Source organism: Beta vulgaris, chromosome 8 (genome assembly GCF_026745355.1).
Source record: "Beta vulgaris subsp. vulgaris cultivar EL10 chromosome 8, EL10.2, whole genome shotgun sequence".
NCBI lineage: Eukaryota > Viridiplantae > Streptophyta > Magnoliopsida > Caryophyllales > Amaranthaceae > Beta > Beta vulgaris.
In genome coordinates this window covers 9,556,831-9,577,045 of record NC_079209.1, presented here as the reverse complement: position 1 = coordinate 9,577,045, position 20,215 = coordinate 9,556,831, and the positions used below count along the sequence as shown (strand labels likewise).

The 20,215-nt window shown below is 35.3% G+C and overlaps 3 protein-coding genes across 4 annotated transcripts; 2 read left to right on the top strand and 1 right to left on the bottom strand.

The window, feature by feature from the left end:
• The first annotated feature begins 495 nt into the window (after nt 1-495).
• LOC104885162 (glycine-rich cell wall structural protein 1.8) lies at nt 496-2,595 on the top strand. The gene has a single exon (XM_048635651.1). It carries the CDS (start codon nt 496-498, stop codon nt 2,593-2,595), a length of 2,100 nt encoding a protein of 699 aa, XP_048491608.1.
• Nucleotides 2,596-2,938: 343 nt separating this feature from the next.
• LOC104885161 (hypothetical protein) lies at nt 2,939-8,955 on the bottom strand. Of its 2 annotated transcripts, XM_010669866.4 has the most exons (7): nt 8,679-8,953; nt 6,201-6,462; nt 5,989-6,108; nt 5,717-5,875; nt 4,303-4,475; nt 3,883-3,988; nt 2,939-3,646 (listed from the first exon to the last, which is right to left on the bottom strand). In XM_010669866.4, exons 2-7 carry the CDS (start codon nt 6,438-6,440, stop codon nt 3,617-3,619), a joined length of 828 nt encoding a protein of 275 aa, XP_010668168.1. In that variant the 5' UTR covers nt 6,441-6,462; nt 8,679-8,953; the 3' UTR covers nt 2,939-3,616. The 2 variants fall into 2 exon arrangements, with proteins under 2 accessions (XP_010668168.1, XP_057247180.1); XM_057391197.1 differs by lacking the exon at nt 2,939-3,646 and having other exon boundaries at nt 3,883-4,011; nt 8,679-8,955.
• A 9,337-nt stretch (nt 8,956-18,292) lies between these two features.
• On the top strand, nt 18,293-19,160 carry LOC104901032 (uncharacterized). Its single transcript, XM_010688576.1, has 3 exons — nt 18,293-18,638; nt 18,721-18,871; nt 18,965-19,160. Exons 1-3 carry the CDS (start codon nt 18,293-18,295, stop codon nt 19,158-19,160), a joined length of 693 nt encoding a protein of 230 aa, XP_010686878.1.
• The last annotated feature ends 1,055 nt before the right edge of the window (nt 19,161-20,215 follow it).

Here is a 20,215-nt window from a genome sequence, read left to right as displayed (position 1 = left end):
TAGTCTTGGGTGTACCATGAGCATGGACATGATACACCCAGGTATACTATAAATATTCTCAATAAATTTCTTTTACAATACCTCTAGATAGATTTTAAACAGCATGCAACAACCGCAAATTTAATACTAAGTGACTCCTTAATGGGGAAAGCAGGAAATTAAAATTTAAGATAAGAACAAGAAACTATTATCCTCGACATTATGGTAATACTTTATAGTACCTAAAGTCACTAGACTAGGCAACTCATAGGATTGACCAATGTCGTATAAAGAATATCAAACAGAATGTCTTAAATCAACTCAATGATTGAATTGATGGTATTTATTTATTGCAACTTTCAAGACTTGAGATGTGTATATATAGCACGGAAACCTTGAGCTGAAAAATCATATGTAGTAGCCAAAGTGGGAAACTAATCACTACTACAATAAGAATTGATCCTATCATCACTTACATAGAAAGTCCCACTTGTAGACTACACTCACAATAGAGCTATGGCTGTGTCTGCCAAAGTTCTATTTTCTGTTGCACTCATTCTCATGATAACACTTACCTCTTTAAGCAATATAATTCATGGTCACGAAGAGGACGATGATGTGCCATTTGGTCATTGCGCTTTTCGATGGAGGGGTTGTGGAAGCTTCTTTGGCAAGTCATTTGGTGGTGGGGTTAGGCCTAGTGGTGGCTACAAAGGTAGTGGTGGTGATGGAGGAAAGGTTAGTAATGTAGGTGAGGGTGTTGGACATGGCGAAGGACATGGAGTTGGAGGGGCTATTGGCAATGGGCCTACTAGAGGAGGAGGAGGTGATAATAGTGGTACCATAAGTGGTAGTTCAAGTTCTGGAAATGCTGAAGGTCATGGCGTCGGTGGAGGTAGAGGAGGAGGTTCAACAGAAGGGTTAGGTGGAAATGCTGAAGGTCATGGACAAGGTGTTGGTGGTGGCATTGGGGTCATAGGTAGTGGTGTTGCAGGAGGAGGAGGTAGTGGTGGTGGAGGAGGAAGTTCAATGGAAGAATTGGGTGGGCATGCTGAAGGACATGGAGAAGGCTTTGGTGTTGGAATAACAAACGGTGGTGTTGGAGGAGGAGGAGGTGGTGGAGGACAAGGAGGAGGTTCAACAGAAGGTTTAGGTGGACATGCTGAAGGCCATGGACAAGGTATTGGTGCCGGCATTGGAGTCTCAAGCACTGGTGTAGCAGGAGGAGGTGGTGGCGGAGGAGGGGAAGGTACAACGGAAGGATTGGGCACACATACTGAAGGACATGGAGAAGGCTTTGGTGCTGGAATAACAAGTGGTGGTGTTGGAGGAGGAGGAGGAGGAGGTGGAGGACAAGGAGGAGGTTCAACAGAAGGTTTAGGTGGACATGCTGAAGGCCATGGACAAGGTGTTGGTGCCGGCATTGGAGTCTCAAGCACTGGTGTAGCAGGAGGAGGTGGTGGTGGAGGTGGGGAAGGTACAACGGAAGGATTGGGTGCACATACTGAAGGACATGGAGAAGGCTTTGGTGCTGGAATCACAAGCGGTGGTGTTGGAGGAGGAGGAGGTGGTGGAGGACGAGGAGGAGGTTCAACAGAAGGTGTAGGTGGACATGCTGAAGGGCATGGACAAGGTGCTGGTGCTGGCATTGGAGTGTCAAGCACTGGTGTAGCAGGAGGAGGTGGTACCGGAGGAGGGGGAGGTTCAACAGAAGGATTGGGTGGACATACCGAAGGGCATGGGGAAGGCTTTGGTGTTGGAATGATAAGCGGTGGTGCAGGGGGAGGAGGAGGTGGAGGACAGGGAGGAGGTTCAACAGAAGGTTTAGGTGGACATGCTGAAGGTCATGGACAAGGTTTTGGTGCCGGCTTTGGTCTCACTAGTGGTGGTGTTGGTGGAGGAGGTGGTGGTGGAGAAGGAAGTGGTTCAACACATGATTTGGGTGGTTACTCTGAAGGGCACGGACAAGGTGGTGGTGGTGGAGTAGGAGGCGCAAGTAAAGGTACCGTTGGAGGAGAAGGTGGTGGTAGTGGTGGTGGTTCTACACAAGGTTTAGATCATAGTGAAGGACATGGAGAAGGTACTGGTGGTGGAGTTAGTGCTTCAGGTGGAGGAGGAGGTGGTGGTGGCGGTGGAGGTGGTGGTGGAGAAAGTAGAGGTGTTGGAGAAGCTTTTGGCCACGGTAGTGGATATGGTGTAGGTGGTGGAGTAGGCGGTTTTGGTGGTGGTGGTAGTGGGGGTGGGGGTGGGGGTGGGAGTAGCGGCGGTGTTGGATTTGGAAGAGGGTTTGGTCATGGTTTTGGTTTTGGTGCAGGTTTTGGAATGGGTGGTGGTGGAGGTGGTGGAGGTGGTGGAAGTGGTGGTGGAAGTGGAAGTGGGGGTGCTGCTGAGGGATATGGTCAAGGACAAGGGAGTGGTTTTGGAATGGGTTACACTAGAGGAGGTGATAGAAGTGGAGATGATACTAATGTGGGTTATGATGGCCGGAAAGGTTATGGTGACAGCCAAGGAATGGGCATGGGATTTGGCATGGGTATGGGTTTTGGATTTGGAATGGGTGTAGGTGCTAATAAACATAGCGACCCCAATGGTAATGTTGAAAGTCGCAAGCCTTAAATTTCTAGAAGAGTAAAGACATAATGATGATAATTTTTTTTTATCCATTTCTTAATAGTCCTACTTCTTGCACTAAATTATTTTTTTGACATCGTTGTTGGACTTTTTTATTTCCAAAATGTAGTTAAGAATTAAAACTTAGAGACAAGTAAATGAAGAAGAATTTCCCTTGTGTAGTCCATTGTTCTTAATGTATTCATCAAATTCCAATGGTGAATTATGACAACTCATATATTTTAGAAAAGTTGGGCATATGCAACAAGTAAAACCAATCCATATTTTACTCCCAAAATTATGATTCTTTTGATCTGTGTGATAGGAAACAAACTTTTGATTCTACGAATAAAAATAAATAAAACCTCTTTGTTAATTACTGGTTTGGTAGAATGAAACATAACCAACTATTCGGTACAAATTACAAACTATCGACAGATACACAACTGCATTTTCCCCGTACAATGCCGTATTATACTGTGGACTGACCACCTGCATATATCAGATGCTGCTGAATAATCACACTTTGCAAATACAATCTGATATTGGTCACAACCGAATTTGGAACCAGTTCTCACCATCTTTATTTGGGTACTCAGTCAAGTTTCTATCAGTCTATACAGATAAATTGGAAAAACATTTCATGTGTTACTCTCCTTTTTTTATATCAGTGTTTGACTTGAGTGATCAAAGAGAGCTAAAAGTAGGGTAAAGAAAAAGGATCAAAAACTGCTGCTTTCTTTTATTTTATCTATTTTCGTTTATATATATGTATCAAATTCAGGACTGCGTACCCAAATCCGAAACCTGTTCAACAGCTACACATCGAAAACCAGGTCCAGAAGGTCTAAATTCAGAATCAGCTAAAATCGGTTCCTAATGCTTCTGCTGATCCCTAGTTCGGACCATATCATATAGAAGATATATAGATAGTCATAAATAAAATTCAAAACTGTATTTTGCCAACTACATTAACTACAACCTTTAGACCAAGATAATCGCTCTTCGAATCATACACAACTATCAACTATACCCGAGGCCACTGTGGACTAACCACCTGCATAAACCAGAAGCTAATTCAATCAAACTTCAGAGAAGAGGAAGTAGCTTCAGAATATGCACAGATAAGATCAGCAAATACGAGTAACTTGATGAAAGTAGATTGTTTCTGAAGTTTCAACCAAAAAAATATATAACTTCATGCAATAATTTCTGCAAGTCAAGGGTGCATTTTAACAAACATCCTAGTATCATAAGCGGGAAGACATTAAAAAAAGTGAGTTGAAGGCTCACCTCAAGGGTATTGAACACCAAACGCATTCTACTCGCAACAACTGAAGGTTCCTCAGCATGCCCTGCAACTGCCATCTGCTCTAATTGAAGAGTCTTCACAGGGAGCCTTTCAGTCATGAAAAATGAAGCCTCAATAAAATAAAAGGCGAATAATCAAGAAAAAAAAAAAGCTTGTATTGGTTGAAAAGTAAACGCACTTAGTAGATTTGGAACTCTTTTCAAATGAGCAAATTATAGCACATATTACTTCTAGAACTATGCATTTCCCTAAAGAAATAGATTAAGTATCTGGCAATGGAATGTTAACCCGAAATGACTGCGCAGTTACTTCTTTTAAATTCCCAAGTGCACACTATAGTATAACAACTCGATATGATTACGTCTGTTTCTTTGAGACAGAAGATTAAAAGGATGACTTACCATGCCATTCCTCTCATATAGTATGCATTTGCAATGATTGCACAAAAGCCTTTCCACTGGTGTAATACATCTTCAGAAACTGGAGGTGAAGCGGACCATCTAACTACGGTTGGTTGTGGTGTACACAAGATAGTGATGAATATAATGCTCAACCAAAGAATACACTCATCAACCTGCACTTTGAGAAGAGCCACAGAGAGCACTAATGAGTAATGAGCAAGTGCCAGCTCAAAGATATGAAATGAACAAAAATGTCAAGTGAAACATTTTTTCTTTTTTCTGGCAAAGAGTTGTCCGGCAATTTACATGAGTATCACAATCTGTTCGGTAGCAGGTAATAAATGATGGCAATGATAAATAATTTTATATGAAATTTTGTCAAAGAGTCTCATGCCAATCCCATGATGATGGAACTTCATCCCCAGTCATGTAATTTTCTTCACAAATTTCTTTACCACTCAATGCCACCTCTAAAAGTAGTAAGTGTTTAATGGATGGTATTGAAAATATGAGGGGAAAAAAAAGAAGTTGTGAATGGATAGGTATTACGATGCACATTAGGATCCTGTAAATTTATTATCTATCACCATCTACTATTTACCTACCAATGAGCCGTCAGTATTTGAACATTTCAGAGTCACACACAGGATGAAAAGAAGAAAGTTCATAACGAGAACAGAGAATACTAACTTGTGAAACAAAAACATAAAAGAAGTCCTAATGACAAAAGATTAGCACTAGAGCCAGTAAAACTCACCCCAGTCAAGAAACAACCCCACATATAACCGCAGGAAACAGGTTACGAGCACAATATTATCATCTACAATAGTAGAACCTAAGGTTGACCAAGTATGGACAACCCAAAGATTAGGTCAAACCCAAGCCTTTTCTGTAATGAATTGAACCACTGAATCAAGCTACATTCAGTGGTTTGGTACATTATATTGGTAAAGCAAATAATACACTTTGCATTGCCTAAAAAGTAAAACTAGTTAAGCAAAGTGTTAGAAATAGGAATAATTTACTCTAACCAAAGTCAGTGTATTTCATAATTCTAGTATTAGCTTCAACTTTGTACAAGTTAAAGAGGAATGCTGAATAATTGCCTGTTGTACGAAGAATAACGAACGCTATCTAATCTGCTGAGCTCTAAGCAACTTGAAATCAGAAACTCGGGGTCATGACCAAGGATTTTTTAGCTAAACCCCAAAATGACACCATCTGCAAATGATTAAGACCCCAAGCTACCTAAACCTAGATCAACCTTACCCACCGGTTTGACAGTCAGAAGCCTAGGAAAAATGGTTCTAAATGAAGACTAGAAAGGTACTCCTACACATAATAGAATTCAGCAAGCATTCATGATTAGAAGTACGGATAGGCAGTTCAAGGTGGCAAGGTACACACAACTCACTTCCTCGGATAAAATTTTGGACTTCAGGCTGGTACTTGTACTATAAATCTCCATTGCTTTTATTTCAACTCCAGATTCCTTTATACTGGTTAGCTCTTTCCTCAAGCCTTCATCAGTGCAACCTAATGCATATGCATTTACTCCGGCATTAATGAACTCCTACAGAAATTCAAAGAGAACATCAATCCTTCACAAAATATAGTGTGAATATCCTACAACAATCGAGAGGATAAAAAGGAAAAAAAAATGGTTGACCAAAAGCCATTTGTTACCTTTAGATTATCAGTTCCACCACGATCAACCACATTGCGGTATCGTCTAAATAAGCTGACAGCAATGTTTGTGGATGAACGGTATTCATCATCAGATGAAGCTGGATCTAGAGACTGGCACTGTAATAGGTGCACACAAACACATGTCAGCCACTAATAAAATGAGGCAGTTTACAAAAAACTTGAATACAAAAATTGGTGCATGCCATTACCAGCCACCTCTTAGTAACACTGTCTGGTGAGCGAGGAAGGCCTTTCAATTGCCGATGGTCTTGCTTGGAAAGGAAGCACTTCTTCAGGCCTTCAGATTTAGAACTGCTTGGTTGACTAGGAAAACTTAAAGGACCTGGAGTGACATTTGTAATCTTGGGAAGATTAAACTCCTGAATTGTATGCTTGTCCAAGTAACTCAAGCGCTTTCTGATAGCTCCCCCAGCATGCACCATTAGCATGGTTGAACCATGATATATGGGCCTTCAATTTACAAATTGCAATCCAGGAATAAAAAATATATCATTAACCAGAAATTGTGACCATTTCAAAAGTTCTTCATTAGATAATCTGCAAAGTTTATTTTCCTTAACGTTAGCACTACATGAAGGTGCTATCATGGTGGATAGTTTAGTGATACGCAAAATAATTCCTGGAAGAAGCTAAAATTGCTCAACTATTCCTGAGACTTAGAAAGTAGCCCAACGCCTGTTCATGATATGAGCAATCAAGTTATAATTTAGTGGATTCTGCATTATTGCAGGGTTCTCTCTTTGTCAAGCAAATTATATCCTAGGGAAATGGCACTATAGCAGCATCCAACTCCAGCCATGAAATGGCATCATCTAGTACGTTAAACTTTTCCAAGAAAAGTTATTGTTTCTCAACCGCTCATTAGATCACCCCGGCCTGCTAAAGAAGAAGTGCTTCTGTATAAAAATACTATTTATAGTCCAGCCTCAGCTCTTTAATTTCTTATTAGTCAATCTATGACAGATATTGGACCAAAGTTTTATATTGAGCCAATTCCTTCATCGGTGATGGAATGCTGTTCAACCTCTGCTGAGCTTGCAGAAGTATGGGTAGTTAGATACATTTAACAGAAAACAAATATTCGGTATAGTTTAGCAGAATCATTTTCAGAATTCACTCGTCACTACCTAGAAAAAGGCTACAGTTACTGCTTTTATTGATCACTCACAGGAAGCAAGGAACTGTAAGATGTCAAAGTCGGATAATCGTGTGGACCATTATATCACTGTAAATAGAGATGTCCCCGTGAGTATTTTCAAGGGAAACAAAAGCAACTGCTTCTGGAGTTGATGTCAGTTCCAATATAATGTACATTAGCAGTAAAGCTAGAGAGTAAAGAGATCTTTTGCATCTGCTTTCCTACTCGTTAATGAACAACATTAACCCAAAACGAGTTTAGGATAGTAGGATACAATAACAATAGAGCTAAACATGTAAAATTCTAAAAAAAAAAAAAACATCCTCAGGTTTCCTACTGACCAGTTCACATGATAAACAACAGTTATTCTCAGTAATGAATGCCATGCCTCATAAGTGGAAGCTGCTCAATCATACGGTATCATTCACCTTAAGAATGGTAAAGAAGAACTTTAGGTGCAGTAGTTTGGGCCTAAAGGTATAGCAATCACTTCAAAACTGGGCATCCATAGATCACTTGACTCTCAAACAAAACGTTCATCCCTAGGAGTCAAGCCTGATACAGAATATGTAAAGTTGGTAGGCAACTTATAAGCCAGCAAATTAGCATTTAGCTTTTCATTATGCTCAAATCCCAGAATTCCACATTAATTAAATTTCATTAGTCAGAAGACTCCATAAGTAGGAAATGTCACTGTTCAAAATCAATATTATGTTAAATAATCAATTTGGCTGGCCAGATAATGTGATTATGTGAGTGACCAATATGAGGGGCCTCCATAACTCACTGCTATCCCTTGATAGCCAAACCACCCAAACACCTTGTTCCCTCGAAAATTAGACAATGAATGCCACAATTAAAAATAATTGCATCTTAATGAGATTCAATGAGAACTCTTCGGTTAAATTTGTTAAGACGGTTCTAACGACCATATATGTTAAGACGGTTCTAATGCCATATAACTTGGTTAAACATTACTCATATAACCTCATCATCCAATATTAATTTGCCTTGTTCTCGCCTCTCGGCATCTCCATAAACCATATAATGGCAATGAAATACATATTACAATTCTTTGTACTTGTGCTTTTAAAAACAATCATGTCAAACTCACAACCCAAAACGCAGGACAACTGCAATATATTGTGATTGAGTTGAAACATATTGTCTAGATTAAAGATTATGCCACTTTCAACAGCAAACATTGGTTCCAAATATCAACTTAACACTAATATTAATAATAATTTATGAAATTATCCTGAAAGTCTTCCTTCCATGCGAGTTTATTTATCCCTTCCAATACAAATATTATCAGATAACTAATTCAGTCCACCCAAAACAAAAAACAAAAACCCCAAAAAAAAAAAATGCAAAAACTTGGAAGATTACAACTTTGTAATGAGGTACAAAAACTGTCAATTGATAAACTTGAGTCAAGCTCAAGCATCACGGTATCACATGCATTCAAATTACATTTATGACATAAAATTAGAAACTGGGTAATGAAGAAAGATTGCAGAAGAATCACCTGTTCTGGGAAAAAGAAAAGGGATGGTATGATTTCCCGTGAAATTACCAATGCAACCTGAGTGAAGAACAAAACCCTCGAAAGATAAACACAGAGACTCCAATAAAATGAATCCCTTGACATACAAGTATATTGAGATAGAGGAGGAGGGAAGAAGAATCTACTGGTGTTGTGCAAACCACCAACTTATTGTATGGTTCCAAAAGATTTCAAGTGGAATTTGTGAAAACTGATTGAGCAGAAAATGAAAGGGAAGATTTTTTTATTTTTTTTTCAAATGTTTTGGTGTTATAGTCATAGAATTCTGCTATGATCATCGCATTTGCCACAGTGAAATGAGAAAGGCTTGGTAACCAACGGTTTGAGTCCAAAAAAAACTCAAATATCCAAAATAAAACACAATGATACCATTATAACCTGACATTGGTATCGAATTGTTATCATGATTGGTATCAAGGTATCAATATTTTGGGAGAATGGTACCTTTATAACCTAGCATTGGTACCAAACAAATGTCAGCCACACGCGCGTGAAATCTTCCAACGCATAAAATGACCAAATTACCTCCGTTTGAGTCCCCTAAGAGACTCAAACGGTTGGTTGCCAAGACAAGCTCATAGTGAAATAGATTGTTACTAGATTTTATATACATGCAAAAATGTAGAAAATTAAATTAGTTATTCATTATATCTAATAAATTAAGGATATTTGAATTGTTGATGGTTTTTTTTTTTGTAATGTCTTCTTTATTTTTTAAATTAATTAGGTAGTTTTCTTTTTTTTATTTTTTTTTAAATTAAAGTAAGTAGGTAGAATAGACATATAATGAGGGTAAAATGGGGTTTCTAATATTTTGATGTCCTACCCCTCTTCCCATATAGGGCATGTTTGGCAAAACTAGCGGTTCTAGTAGCTGTTAGCGGTTGTAGTAGCGGTAGCTGTTGGGGGTAGCTGCTAGCTGTCTACTAGTAGCTGTCAGCGATCAGCGGTTAAATTAGTTGTTTAATTAGAAGTGTTTGGCAAAAGTAGCTGTTGGAATTGTAAAAGATAAAAAAAAATAGTTAATAATTCTACCTTATGCAAATATATAGGGTTTATTTACTAGACCGCTACCTCTAAATCTCAAACATTAATTGTTGTAACGTTCCACAACCGCTACTCATAATCTACTCCAACTGCTACCCGCTACTACAACCACTACCTTACCAAACACTCATAATTTTCTTAAGTAGCGTTTCAATCTTGTCCAACCGCTAACCGCTACCTCAAACGCTAGTGCCAAACAGGGCCATAGAATAGAGATTAAAATCCCGATTCGGATCTTACAATTCTACTATACTAGTTTTTTGACCCGTGCAATCTGCACGGGAAGTTGTTCATTTTATAAATTGACGATTTTAAGAAGTTCTTCAAGAATCGTGATGGTGAGCCTCCAACTTGTGATGTAAAATTTAATACTCATGTATTTAAATTATCTTAAAACTGATTTATGATCTGTGTGTTCAATTGTTGAAGTAGTTAACGTCATGGTGGATCACGTGACTCATCTTAAAACAAAAGAGTTAATTGAAAAAATCTTTAATATGTTTACTAAGTACTTCCTTTAGAGGTCGTGATAAATCACAATTTGCACCACGACTGATACTCAGCAATACACCAACTTCCACTCCCACTTATGGCAATCTCGTTCACCCACTCTCTTGCCTTCTTGCACCACGGCTGCACCATATTTAGCCACCCATTGACCACTGCCCACTTAGCTATAATAATTTTAATTTTCTCAATATGCTTGAGCTTTAATACTATTTAAGGTATATCTAATTACATATAATGGTTGTTTTTCGTATTTGATGATATCTTTTGTAAAGTCATAGATATCATTTAGATCATAGGATTAGAGTTTGACCCCGTTTTTTTTCAATAGTTAATACTCACTCCCACCAAAGACCTAAAGGTTGTTAAGAAAGAACAAAGTTCTGTTTTTATCATGTATTGTATTACTTTTAACTATACTTTTACTCACAAAAGTAATTCATATTTACATTCCCATTTTAAAATTACGCATAGTTACATTTCCATTTAACTATACTTTTTTTTTTTGTAGAAGATTAAGAAAAAAAAATTTCTTGATTATAGAATTGTAATACTTTTTCCCATAATAAGCAAAATAACTTTTATGCCAATACCCTACAGAAAAAGTAATAAAATCTTTTATATACTTTAGATTTTTTTATGTTATATAATTTCCAAATTGTCATTCTTGGTCTTATATATGTTTTTCAACTTATTTTGCTTATGTTTATTACACCTTGTTAATCCTTATTAGACCATATTTTAACTTTTAGAATTTATTTTGTGAATATGTCAAACTTTATCTTTGCTTGTTTTTTGCATTATACAACTTATCTGAACTTATTAAGCCATATTATTCATTGTCTAAGCTTATATTTTCTAGTAAGAAATAAAAATAAGTTGATCAGAACAGTGTCGTTGTTGATTGTTTTTTAAAACTTGGGTTTATAAATATTTAATTCCACGACACCTATATACTCCCTCCGTTTCCTAAAGATTTTCCCACTTACTGTTCCTACAGATACCAAGGAAAATCAAGTCGTGTGGGGCATGGTGTGAGTAAAGTAGGAGAGAGAAAGGGGTTAAGATAATAAACAAATAAAAAGGGGTTAAAGTAGGAGAGAGAAAGGGAGTAAAATTGAATTAATAATGTAATGGTGGACCATATGATAGTGACATGAGAGGGTAAATAGGGAAATTTGTTTTTCCAAATAAGGAATAAAGCAAAAGAGGGAAGATCTTTTGGAAACACCCTTAAACAGAAAGAGGGAAGATCTTTAGGAAACGGATGGAGTATATAACTATTGCTAATACACTTACAAAAACAATGGGTTGAATATTCAAGTTGTATGATTTAAAATTAACAATATATATTGTATTGGACCATGTCAATAAATACCTATTTCAATGTTGTCAGTTACTTGACGTGTTTGGAGTTTGCCTAGCTTTGTGAATTTGATAGTTGCATCCATAGTCAACGTGTATCTTATTAAGTAATGAGATGATTTATGTATTGTATTGTAGTCACCATTAAAGAATTGATATCAGTATTATATAGGACCCATAATTGATTGTGTTTTTTTTTTTAGAATGATATTCAAAAAACCAATTTGTTAATTAAGAGATATAAAAACCGATTTGTTAATAGATTTGCGTTTGCTTTCGAAATTTATATAGTTTTTTGGAATGAATTTTATGAAATATAAAATTGCAATATTTCGTAACATTATATTGATTCTTTTTCTTTTTTTAATCACAAAAGATAGCATCTTCTTACCTTTTCAAAATAGTATCAGATGGGATTATTGCTTCATTATAATATTATATGTAAAAAGAGTATCGTATTGCTCCACATCGTCGTAACATTATATTTCGTAACATTATATTGATTCAAACTTAGGGCCTATTCTCCCCAACTTATTTTCAATTCAGTTCAGCTCAGTTCAGTTCAGTTCAATTCAGTTTAGTTTAGGTAAGCTCAGTTCAGTTCAGCTCCATTCTTTTATAACCATTTTGTTAAATATTATTATTATGTTGGTCTAATTTATTTTACTAATTACTCTTATTATTATTACTAGGTTTTGGCCCGTGCAAAATGCACGGAATTTTTTTTTATTTATAAATTAATTACTTTATGGTGTTTCTCCCAAAATCATGGGGTGAATATTAGATCGTGATTTAAACTTTTTATAATCATATCGTTTATGAGGAATATTTTAAAACCGACTTATAACCCGTGCGTTCAATGACTGATGTAATTAATATTATCGTGCGACGTTGACTGAAGAAGTCTTTGCTCTACCCATTGCTTCACATTGAGGACCAAATAAAATCACAATTCGCTCCATTATTGGGATTCAATCATGCAACCACTTTTTTTCCCACTTTCTGTCGTCCCTACTTTCCATAGTCCCTCTCACCCCCACTCTTTTGTTTTCTTGATATCCCGTGATCTTTATCACAAATAAAATTTCAAACCCTAATGCTAGTAACTCTTGATATGGCTAACTGAACCCGTGCACATTACAAACCAAAAATGGAGATTTAAAACATAGCTAGTATTGTTATATTTAATTGAACCTTTCTCCTGAATTTGGGTAATATCATATTTAAATAAAATGGAGATTTATTTCAAAAAATTGCTACATTCGATCAATTGAATCTTATGTTATTAAAGAAAAAAATTCCCGTTCAATTCCAGGTTTATTCGAAAAAGTTATCCAAAAAGTTTGACCACAGATTTATCGAACATACTTGATATTTTCGAAAATGGAGAAAAAATGAATATGATCGTGTTTTTACCCATTAACGTTGGATGTGTGAGATTCAGATGTTATCTACTTAAGTTTTTTACATGAAGATGATGATTCACTTTCTAGATGTTCAAATTGAGATGGAAAAAGACAGAATTTTTATGGCAGTGAAAACTGAGAGTTCTAAGCAAGAGTTTGTTACAGTTTGAAACTTTATTAGCAAACTTAATTTTGTTAAGATTATATTAGGCTTCTAGATAAAAGTAAAATTCTATGCACCTTTCTTAGAATTTAAAACTTGTAATTTTCATATTATTTTACCCATTTTTTATTTTATTTTGGAAAGTAAAATATAGAATAAATTGTATTGTCAATTATTTGTTACATGCACAATTCACCCTTTTTTTCATTTTTATTGTGAGTTTGTGATTAGCTCACTGACCCATGTCAATAATACTTGTTCCAAATGAACGGTAATATATAGAAATATAAATCAATTTATATGTGGAAATATATTATATGACATTTTATCTTTTCTTTGAGATGAACACCTAGAAATTATGAGCTCTCAAATTTCATATGTATGGTAATATTATTTTTTTAGTTGTGATTCGGTTGTTGTGAATAAACTGAACAAATATACTTCCTCGTTTCAAATTACTCGTTACACTTTACTTTCACACTTGTCGATGCACTACTTTGACTACTAATATCTTTAATTATGTATTAGAATAAAGTATAAAATTTTGATTTTCTGAAAATATACGTTGAGACAAATCCAACAACATGTTAATTACATTATAACATTTGATTTTATCTAATAGTAAATAATGCATGGTCAAACCTCATTCATTAATAGTGACATTTTCAAAGTGCAGCGAGTAAATCTTATAATTTGAACTTTTAAAAAAAACCTATAATACAACTTATTGTATGATTAATACGTCCCTTGGTAAACTTTAAGTTCAATATTATAATCTGTTAAGACTTTTGTTTTAATTTGGGTTTAAGAAGAGAGTACAACATGTTCATTTAAGTAGTTGTAATAGCTTAAGTAGGACCTAAAATATCAGCTTCTTGGTATAAATTTATTTCTTAATTAGTGCCAAAATATATGATTAGTATAACTCAAATACCGAATTTAGGGGATATGAATTTTTAATTAGTTTCTAAAATACCGTATTTAGGGGATATGGTTTTTTTAATTAGTACCTAAAATATCGGATTTAGGAGATATATTTTTTTTGGCAGTTTTATGATGCATAAGTAATTACTAATTAATAGCAATCGATCCCCTCAAAAAAAAATTAATAGCAATCGACTCCTAAAATTTAGTTGATTTACATTCTATAACAGAGAACTTTCTTAAATAGCTTTCCAATTATATGCCTAAAAAAAGTAATGCATAACCGAAATATTTAAAGACAAATACACGTGGCAAAAAATTGTAAAAGATATTACAAAGGATTGACATATCAGCAATTCAATTTGCTCTTGACACATAAGCAAATCCTTATTGCTTTATAGTATTATATAGATTATTTATTCTTATATCATTATTATTAAGTATTATTATTATTATTTCTATATATTATTTTTTTATTATAGCTTTACTCATTATTATTACTATTATTATTAGAAGAAACATGGTTTAGGTCAAAAGCACAAATAAACCCACGTTTTTTAGCCCATAAACCAATCAAATCATGTCAAAACAATTTATGATGCAATTTTGCACGGTCCAATCCAATCTTTATTTTTATCACTAAATATTATTATATTATTAAATCTAATTATTAAAATAGTAATATTAATTTACTTCTTATTTAATTATCATCAAGTATTAATATATTAATACAAATAATTATTAATTATCATTAATTATTATTATTATTATTATTATTATTATTATTATTATTAAATTATGATTATTAATATTATTTATTCATAACTATCATTTAAAAATATCCAAAATATTTTTATTATTATTCATTATTATTACTTATCATTATAATAATTATTTAATATTCATATTATTATGGTTTAAATATTATTTATATATTTAGTACATTCAATTTATTTCAGTTCAGTTCACCTTAGTGTAGATAGTTTAGTTCAGCTGTTTTATGCCAAAGAGAACAGACCCTTAATCGGTTTATAATATATTGATTCAATTTTTTGTGTGAAGTATTAAATGTCTATGGGAAATTCATTTATTGCATTGTGGGATTCATATTCTTTCCTAAAATGAAGATTCTAATGGATTTACTTAGAAATCAGTTGCTTGAAATTAGGTAATTATACCAAAATCTCAGTAAGTATTTGGATTCATCTTTTCTAAAAATCTCGGTTCCTTCTCTCACTACACAGTATTGTTTTGACATGTGGCAATTGTTCGGTTGCTTCTATGCATTGTCGTTCATTCTCATGCCTTATTTCACTGCTGATCGCCATGTAGGACAATATGATAAAATGACATATTCTATCTCGATCTTATGTAGAATCATAATTTAATCTTTTCATCCTACCCAACTGCCAAAATTCACATTGCAGGATCATAACCTTTTATGATCCTGTGATTTTTACGATCCAATTTTATCATAAAATCTCACAAGATAGTTCAAAACATTATCTTTCTCCTTTTAGATTTTGGTACTGTGTTACTTCAATATTGTATTTAACCACTATCACAATTTAGGAATGAAAAATATTATTATTAATGTGTATAAAGTTATAACATAAGTCTTTTGACCATATTATAGCATAATTATTACTAATCTCTATTATATAAGTGAAAGGCGAGGCATGGTTTCCCCTTATTAAATGACTATATTACCCTTACTTCTTTAATTACATCAATTTTGTTTAAAATTTTAAGATAATAATGGGTAATCAATCAATAAAAATATTTGCCAAGTTTAAAAACTACGATTAAAATAATTTAAAATTTTAGGTGAATAAAAGGAAAGACTGAAAAAGTTTACAAAAAACAAAGATAACAAATTCATTTAATAATATCATTATCTTCCACCAAAGGAAACATTGCCAAAATAAAAAAAAAAAAAAATCAACAATATACTTCTATAACATTATAGTCATGTAAAAAAAAATGATCAATTTAATGGGTTCATATAATTTCAATTTGTGTAAGTCAATTACATAAAGGATAATCAAGAACTTAACTTAACTTATTTTTGCTAAAAATTACGTTTAATAAGTTGAACAAAACATAGATTTATTGAAAAACTCTCAATTTAAACTATTATAATGAGTTGTCATTGTATGTATTGTGTGCATGTTAAACTAGCTACTCAACATTACGAAATATCACAATGAAAAAATTATCGTCGCACGCATCGCATGCTTAAAAAGCTAGTTTACACTATATTGTAGGATTGTATGATCCTACGATTTGATCCTACCAACCTTTACGATCCAAAGTAGGATCCTGATCCTGATAACAGTGGTGAAATACTTTCTCGTTAATTGTTTGTCCTTTCTCAGCCATAAATGATATAACCAAATTAAAACTAACATCTCTTTTTACTTTATTACTTTACTTTGGGGGAATCAACAAGCAAGTATGGAAGTATGAGGAAAAAACTAAAAAGGTGAAGAGGTAAACTTAGAAGTGGTTAAAACATTAAAAAGTGGATGACATCAGTGAAAAAAGAGGAGAAAGTAGATGGGACATGCTATCAACAATACATTAACTAACAATGTGAGATTTAAAAGAAAGGGATGGATTAGTATTTTGACCCGGGCTATGCCTCGGGTCAATCACAATAAAAAAAAGTTATTATTCATAAATATTATAATTCGTTTGTTACTTTTCATTTTTTTGGTCTAGTGATAAATTGAATAATTGACGTCATGATGTGATAAGTAAAAAAACCTTTAAAGGTTTGAGTTTGAAATTAAATAATAGGTTAAAAACAATAGTTGGCCTTGTAAGAGACCGCCTATTTTTAATATAATAATTAGCCAACGGTCTAAGCCCAATATTAAGAAGAGAATGAATCAACTTTCTATATTTTATGATCAATTTAATTCTCGGTAAGCATATTCTTTAATTCATTCAGTGATTAGTTTAATGGATTTATTAAGTAGGTTTATCCATTCAATAAGATGTTTTGCTTTTTCTAGGTGAGAATTGAATTTTTATTCATTGATGAGACTGTTACCGTATATATTGTTGGTGATCTCCCAGACTGGAAAAACGTAAGAGGGAACATCTCAACTTTTAAGAATGTTGTCTCCTTTTTATAGTAAAGGTCTTTTCATATCTGTAAAGGCAAATGGGCTTCTTTTGATTAAATCATTTGATGGGCCCAATCAAGTGTTCCAAAGCATTAAAACGTTGTGCTCATGTTCTTTGAAAAAGATAAATTTTAGAACCTCTTATATAGTCAGCTTTGTTCCTGACTTCTAATAGAGCAATTAAATCCTCTGATTATAAATTCACGCAGCATATTTTTTACGGATTTGCTATCTGTGTACAGTATGTGTTGTTTAGAGTTTTATGTAGTCATCTACGGTCTTTAGAACATCGAAAATATCTGAACAAAGAGCTAGTTCGTTAGCTAATTATTAGCACAACAACTCTTCCCACGTCTCTATTCTTTAGGGTGTAAAGATACATGAAATAGTTGTATCCAATTATTCAACCTGAAGTTGTATCATGAATGCCTTACTTTTCTTTTGTGGGAGTTATTCCTTTAAGCTTAATTAAATTAGACCAAAACTTTGAAAAGAAACATGTTTAACTAAATTAAAGTGAGTTGAACTGAATAGAAATTATTCCTAAAAGAACAGGGCCTAAGACAAAGACAGGTGTTCGTTCTTTATCCTTGTCCCTTACGTAAGTCTGACTTCAGCTGTTTCTCTCCATCCTTCCTTATCCTTTTAGTTCTTGCTTTGGGTATTCGACTTGTTGAGCTATGCTCCTCCCAGTCTATAGCTTGGTGCATAACTGATTTCCATGATCCAATGAAGCCTAATCACCCACAAAAATAGGCAAGTAGTTCACTTGAGAACTCCGTTGAGAAAGATGCGTACCTTCACTAGAGAGGGACGCCAGTTCGAGAAACAGCTTGACTAATCTTGGTAGGATGAGTCATTGTTGAATCTTGAAGAGCTGTATAACTCGAAAATCAAGGCCACTCTCACCGTGAGTACAACACCAATACCGGTGCTAGTAACTATTTAGTTGGTGGACACCTACTGATCAATCCAAAACTCTCTCCCTTTGTTCCGGAGATCATGAATCACTCTATGCCGGGGATCGAGATGTCGTCCTGCAAGTATGATGGCACCTCTGACCCAGATGATCATGTCACAACATATGGGGGTAAGATGCTCTTATACACTCAGGTGGACTCCATATGGTGCAAGGTGTTCCCGTCTACTCTGACCGGGATCACCCAGACATGGTTCAAGAGTTTGAGACCGGGTATCATCTCTAGCTTCTCTCAATCCTCATCCACATTTAACACTCATTTTGTAAGTAACAGGCGTCGTGAGCGCAATACTAGTGAGATTCTTTCCATCAAGCAAGGAGAAACAGAAAGTCTTCAAGATTTCATTGGCCTTCGATGTGGAAGCGTTCTCTATTCTGCGTCTCCAACAGGACGTGGTTGTCTTAGCTTTAATGATTGGGCTGAGAGAGGGGTCCACGTTCAGGAGTTATTTGGGCCATAAGACCTTCACGTCTCTAGGTCCTGTTTTGGGAAAAGCAAATGATTTCATTATGGGTGAAGAGTTTGATAAGGCCGCGAGCAGTCAGCACCGCAAGCCTGATAGAATGGAGGAAGAGAAACAGAAGAAAGAGAAGGGGCGCGAGAATGATCGTGATCGGGAAGAAAGAAAGTAAGAAACTAACGTGGTCAAGAAAGGGAATGATCGCGAAAGGGGTGAACGCAAAGAAAAATTTGACGCGTACACTCATCTCACAACCTGTAGAGCACAGATATACACAATGAACAAGGACAACAATAAGTGGCAATGTCCAAAGCAGATGTTCCATAAAAACGACGATAAGAGCAAGTGGTGTGATTTTCATGGTGATCATGGACACTTGACTGAGGATTGTAGGCATTTGAAAGACAATTTGGGGGATCTGATAAGAAAAGGCTACTTCACTCAGTATAAGGCTTAGACAAAAGATGGAGATTTGATAAATTAGAATGTTCAGTCGCGGATTGGTGAAATTCATGTCATCAGTGGCGGCCCTATTCATGGTGGTAGTGTGAATGGAGCTAAGGCAAGCTTGAAAGAGTTTAGGCACCAAGTAAACTTCAATGAGAGTGTGTAATGGAAGGAGCCATCAGCATTGTCTGCCATGTCTTTTACAGTAGAGGATGCAAAGCATGTTATCTACCCCATTACGACCCACTGATGGTTACCTTGAAAGTATCGAATTGCTTGATTCATAAAATCCTTGTTGATAGAGGAAGTTCCGCGAACATACTCTTCTTCTCAACTTTTGAGAAACTATTGATAGACGGAGAGCATTTGAGGCTTGTCCGTTATCCGGTGATAGGATACACAGGAGACTAAGTAATTCCCGAAGGCCTCATGACATTGCCGGTCCGAGTTGGAGAAGATGGGGGAGCTAGGGACGTTATGGCGGAATTTTCGGTAGTAGATGTACCGAGAGCTTATAATGCTATAATTGGACGCCCATTCATTCTTGACATGCAAGGAATTGTGTCTACCTACCACTTGACAATGTTGTACGTAACCAATTCAGGTACGACATCAGAGTTGGGAGGAAATCAAGATATTGCTAAGTCGTGCTACCTTACCACCTCAAAGTAGCCGACAAGAAGAATCCCAGTGGAAGAGCTGACTCCGCCAGCATGAAAGCAGAAGAGAGCTAAGAGGAAAGCCTTGGCCAAGAAACCGAATCCGAGAAGATAGATGAAGAAATGATGGAAATATCCATGGAAGAGTTGGAGTCTATGCCTGATGATACACTAAGACCCAAACTTGATGGGGAGAGAAAGCAAGAGATGCTAGCTGAAGATCCAACAAGGACGATCGTTGTCGAAATTGACATGGGTCCAATGGTCAGAGTCAACCTAGTGACTCTCTGTCGAGAAAACGTTGGTGTCTTCGTGTTCTTGGCGAATGAGATGTCGGGAATAGACCCGACCGTGATAGTACATCATCTGAACGTCGACAGTGCAGTCCGTCCTGTAAATCAAAAGA

Excerpts from the sequence above, each read along its gene's own strand:
- LOC104901032 (XM_010688576.1), top strand. The coding sequence starts at position 18,293 with ATGTCGTCCTGCAAGTATGATGGCACCTCTGACCCAGATGATCATGTC. Across the intron at positions 18,639-18,720 it reads TGCGTCTCCAACAGGACGTG|GTCCTGTTTTGGGAAAAGCA; the intron begins GTTGTCTTAGCT and ends TCACGTCTCTAG. Across the intron at positions 18,872-18,964 it reads CGTGATCGGGAAGAAAGAAA|AGCACAGATATACACAATGA; the intron begins GTAAGAAACTAA and ends CACAACCTGTAG.
- LOC104885161 (XM_010669866.4), bottom strand. The coding sequence starts at position 6,440 with ATGCTAATGGTGCATGCTGGGGGAGCTATCAGAAAGCGCTTGAGTTAC. Across the intron at positions 6,109-6,200 it reads GTGTTACTAAGAGGTGGCTG|TGCCAGTCTCTAGATCCAGC; the intron begins GTAATGGCATGC and ends CACCTATTACAG. Across the intron at positions 4,476-5,716 it reads CCAAAATTTTATCCGAGGAA|GTTGATGAGTGTATTCTTTG; the intron begins GTGAGTTGTGTG and ends CTCAAAGTGCAG.
- LOC104885162 (XM_048635651.1), top strand. The coding sequence starts at position 496 with ATGGCTGTGTCTGCCAAAGTTCTATTTTCTGTTGCACTCATTCTCATG.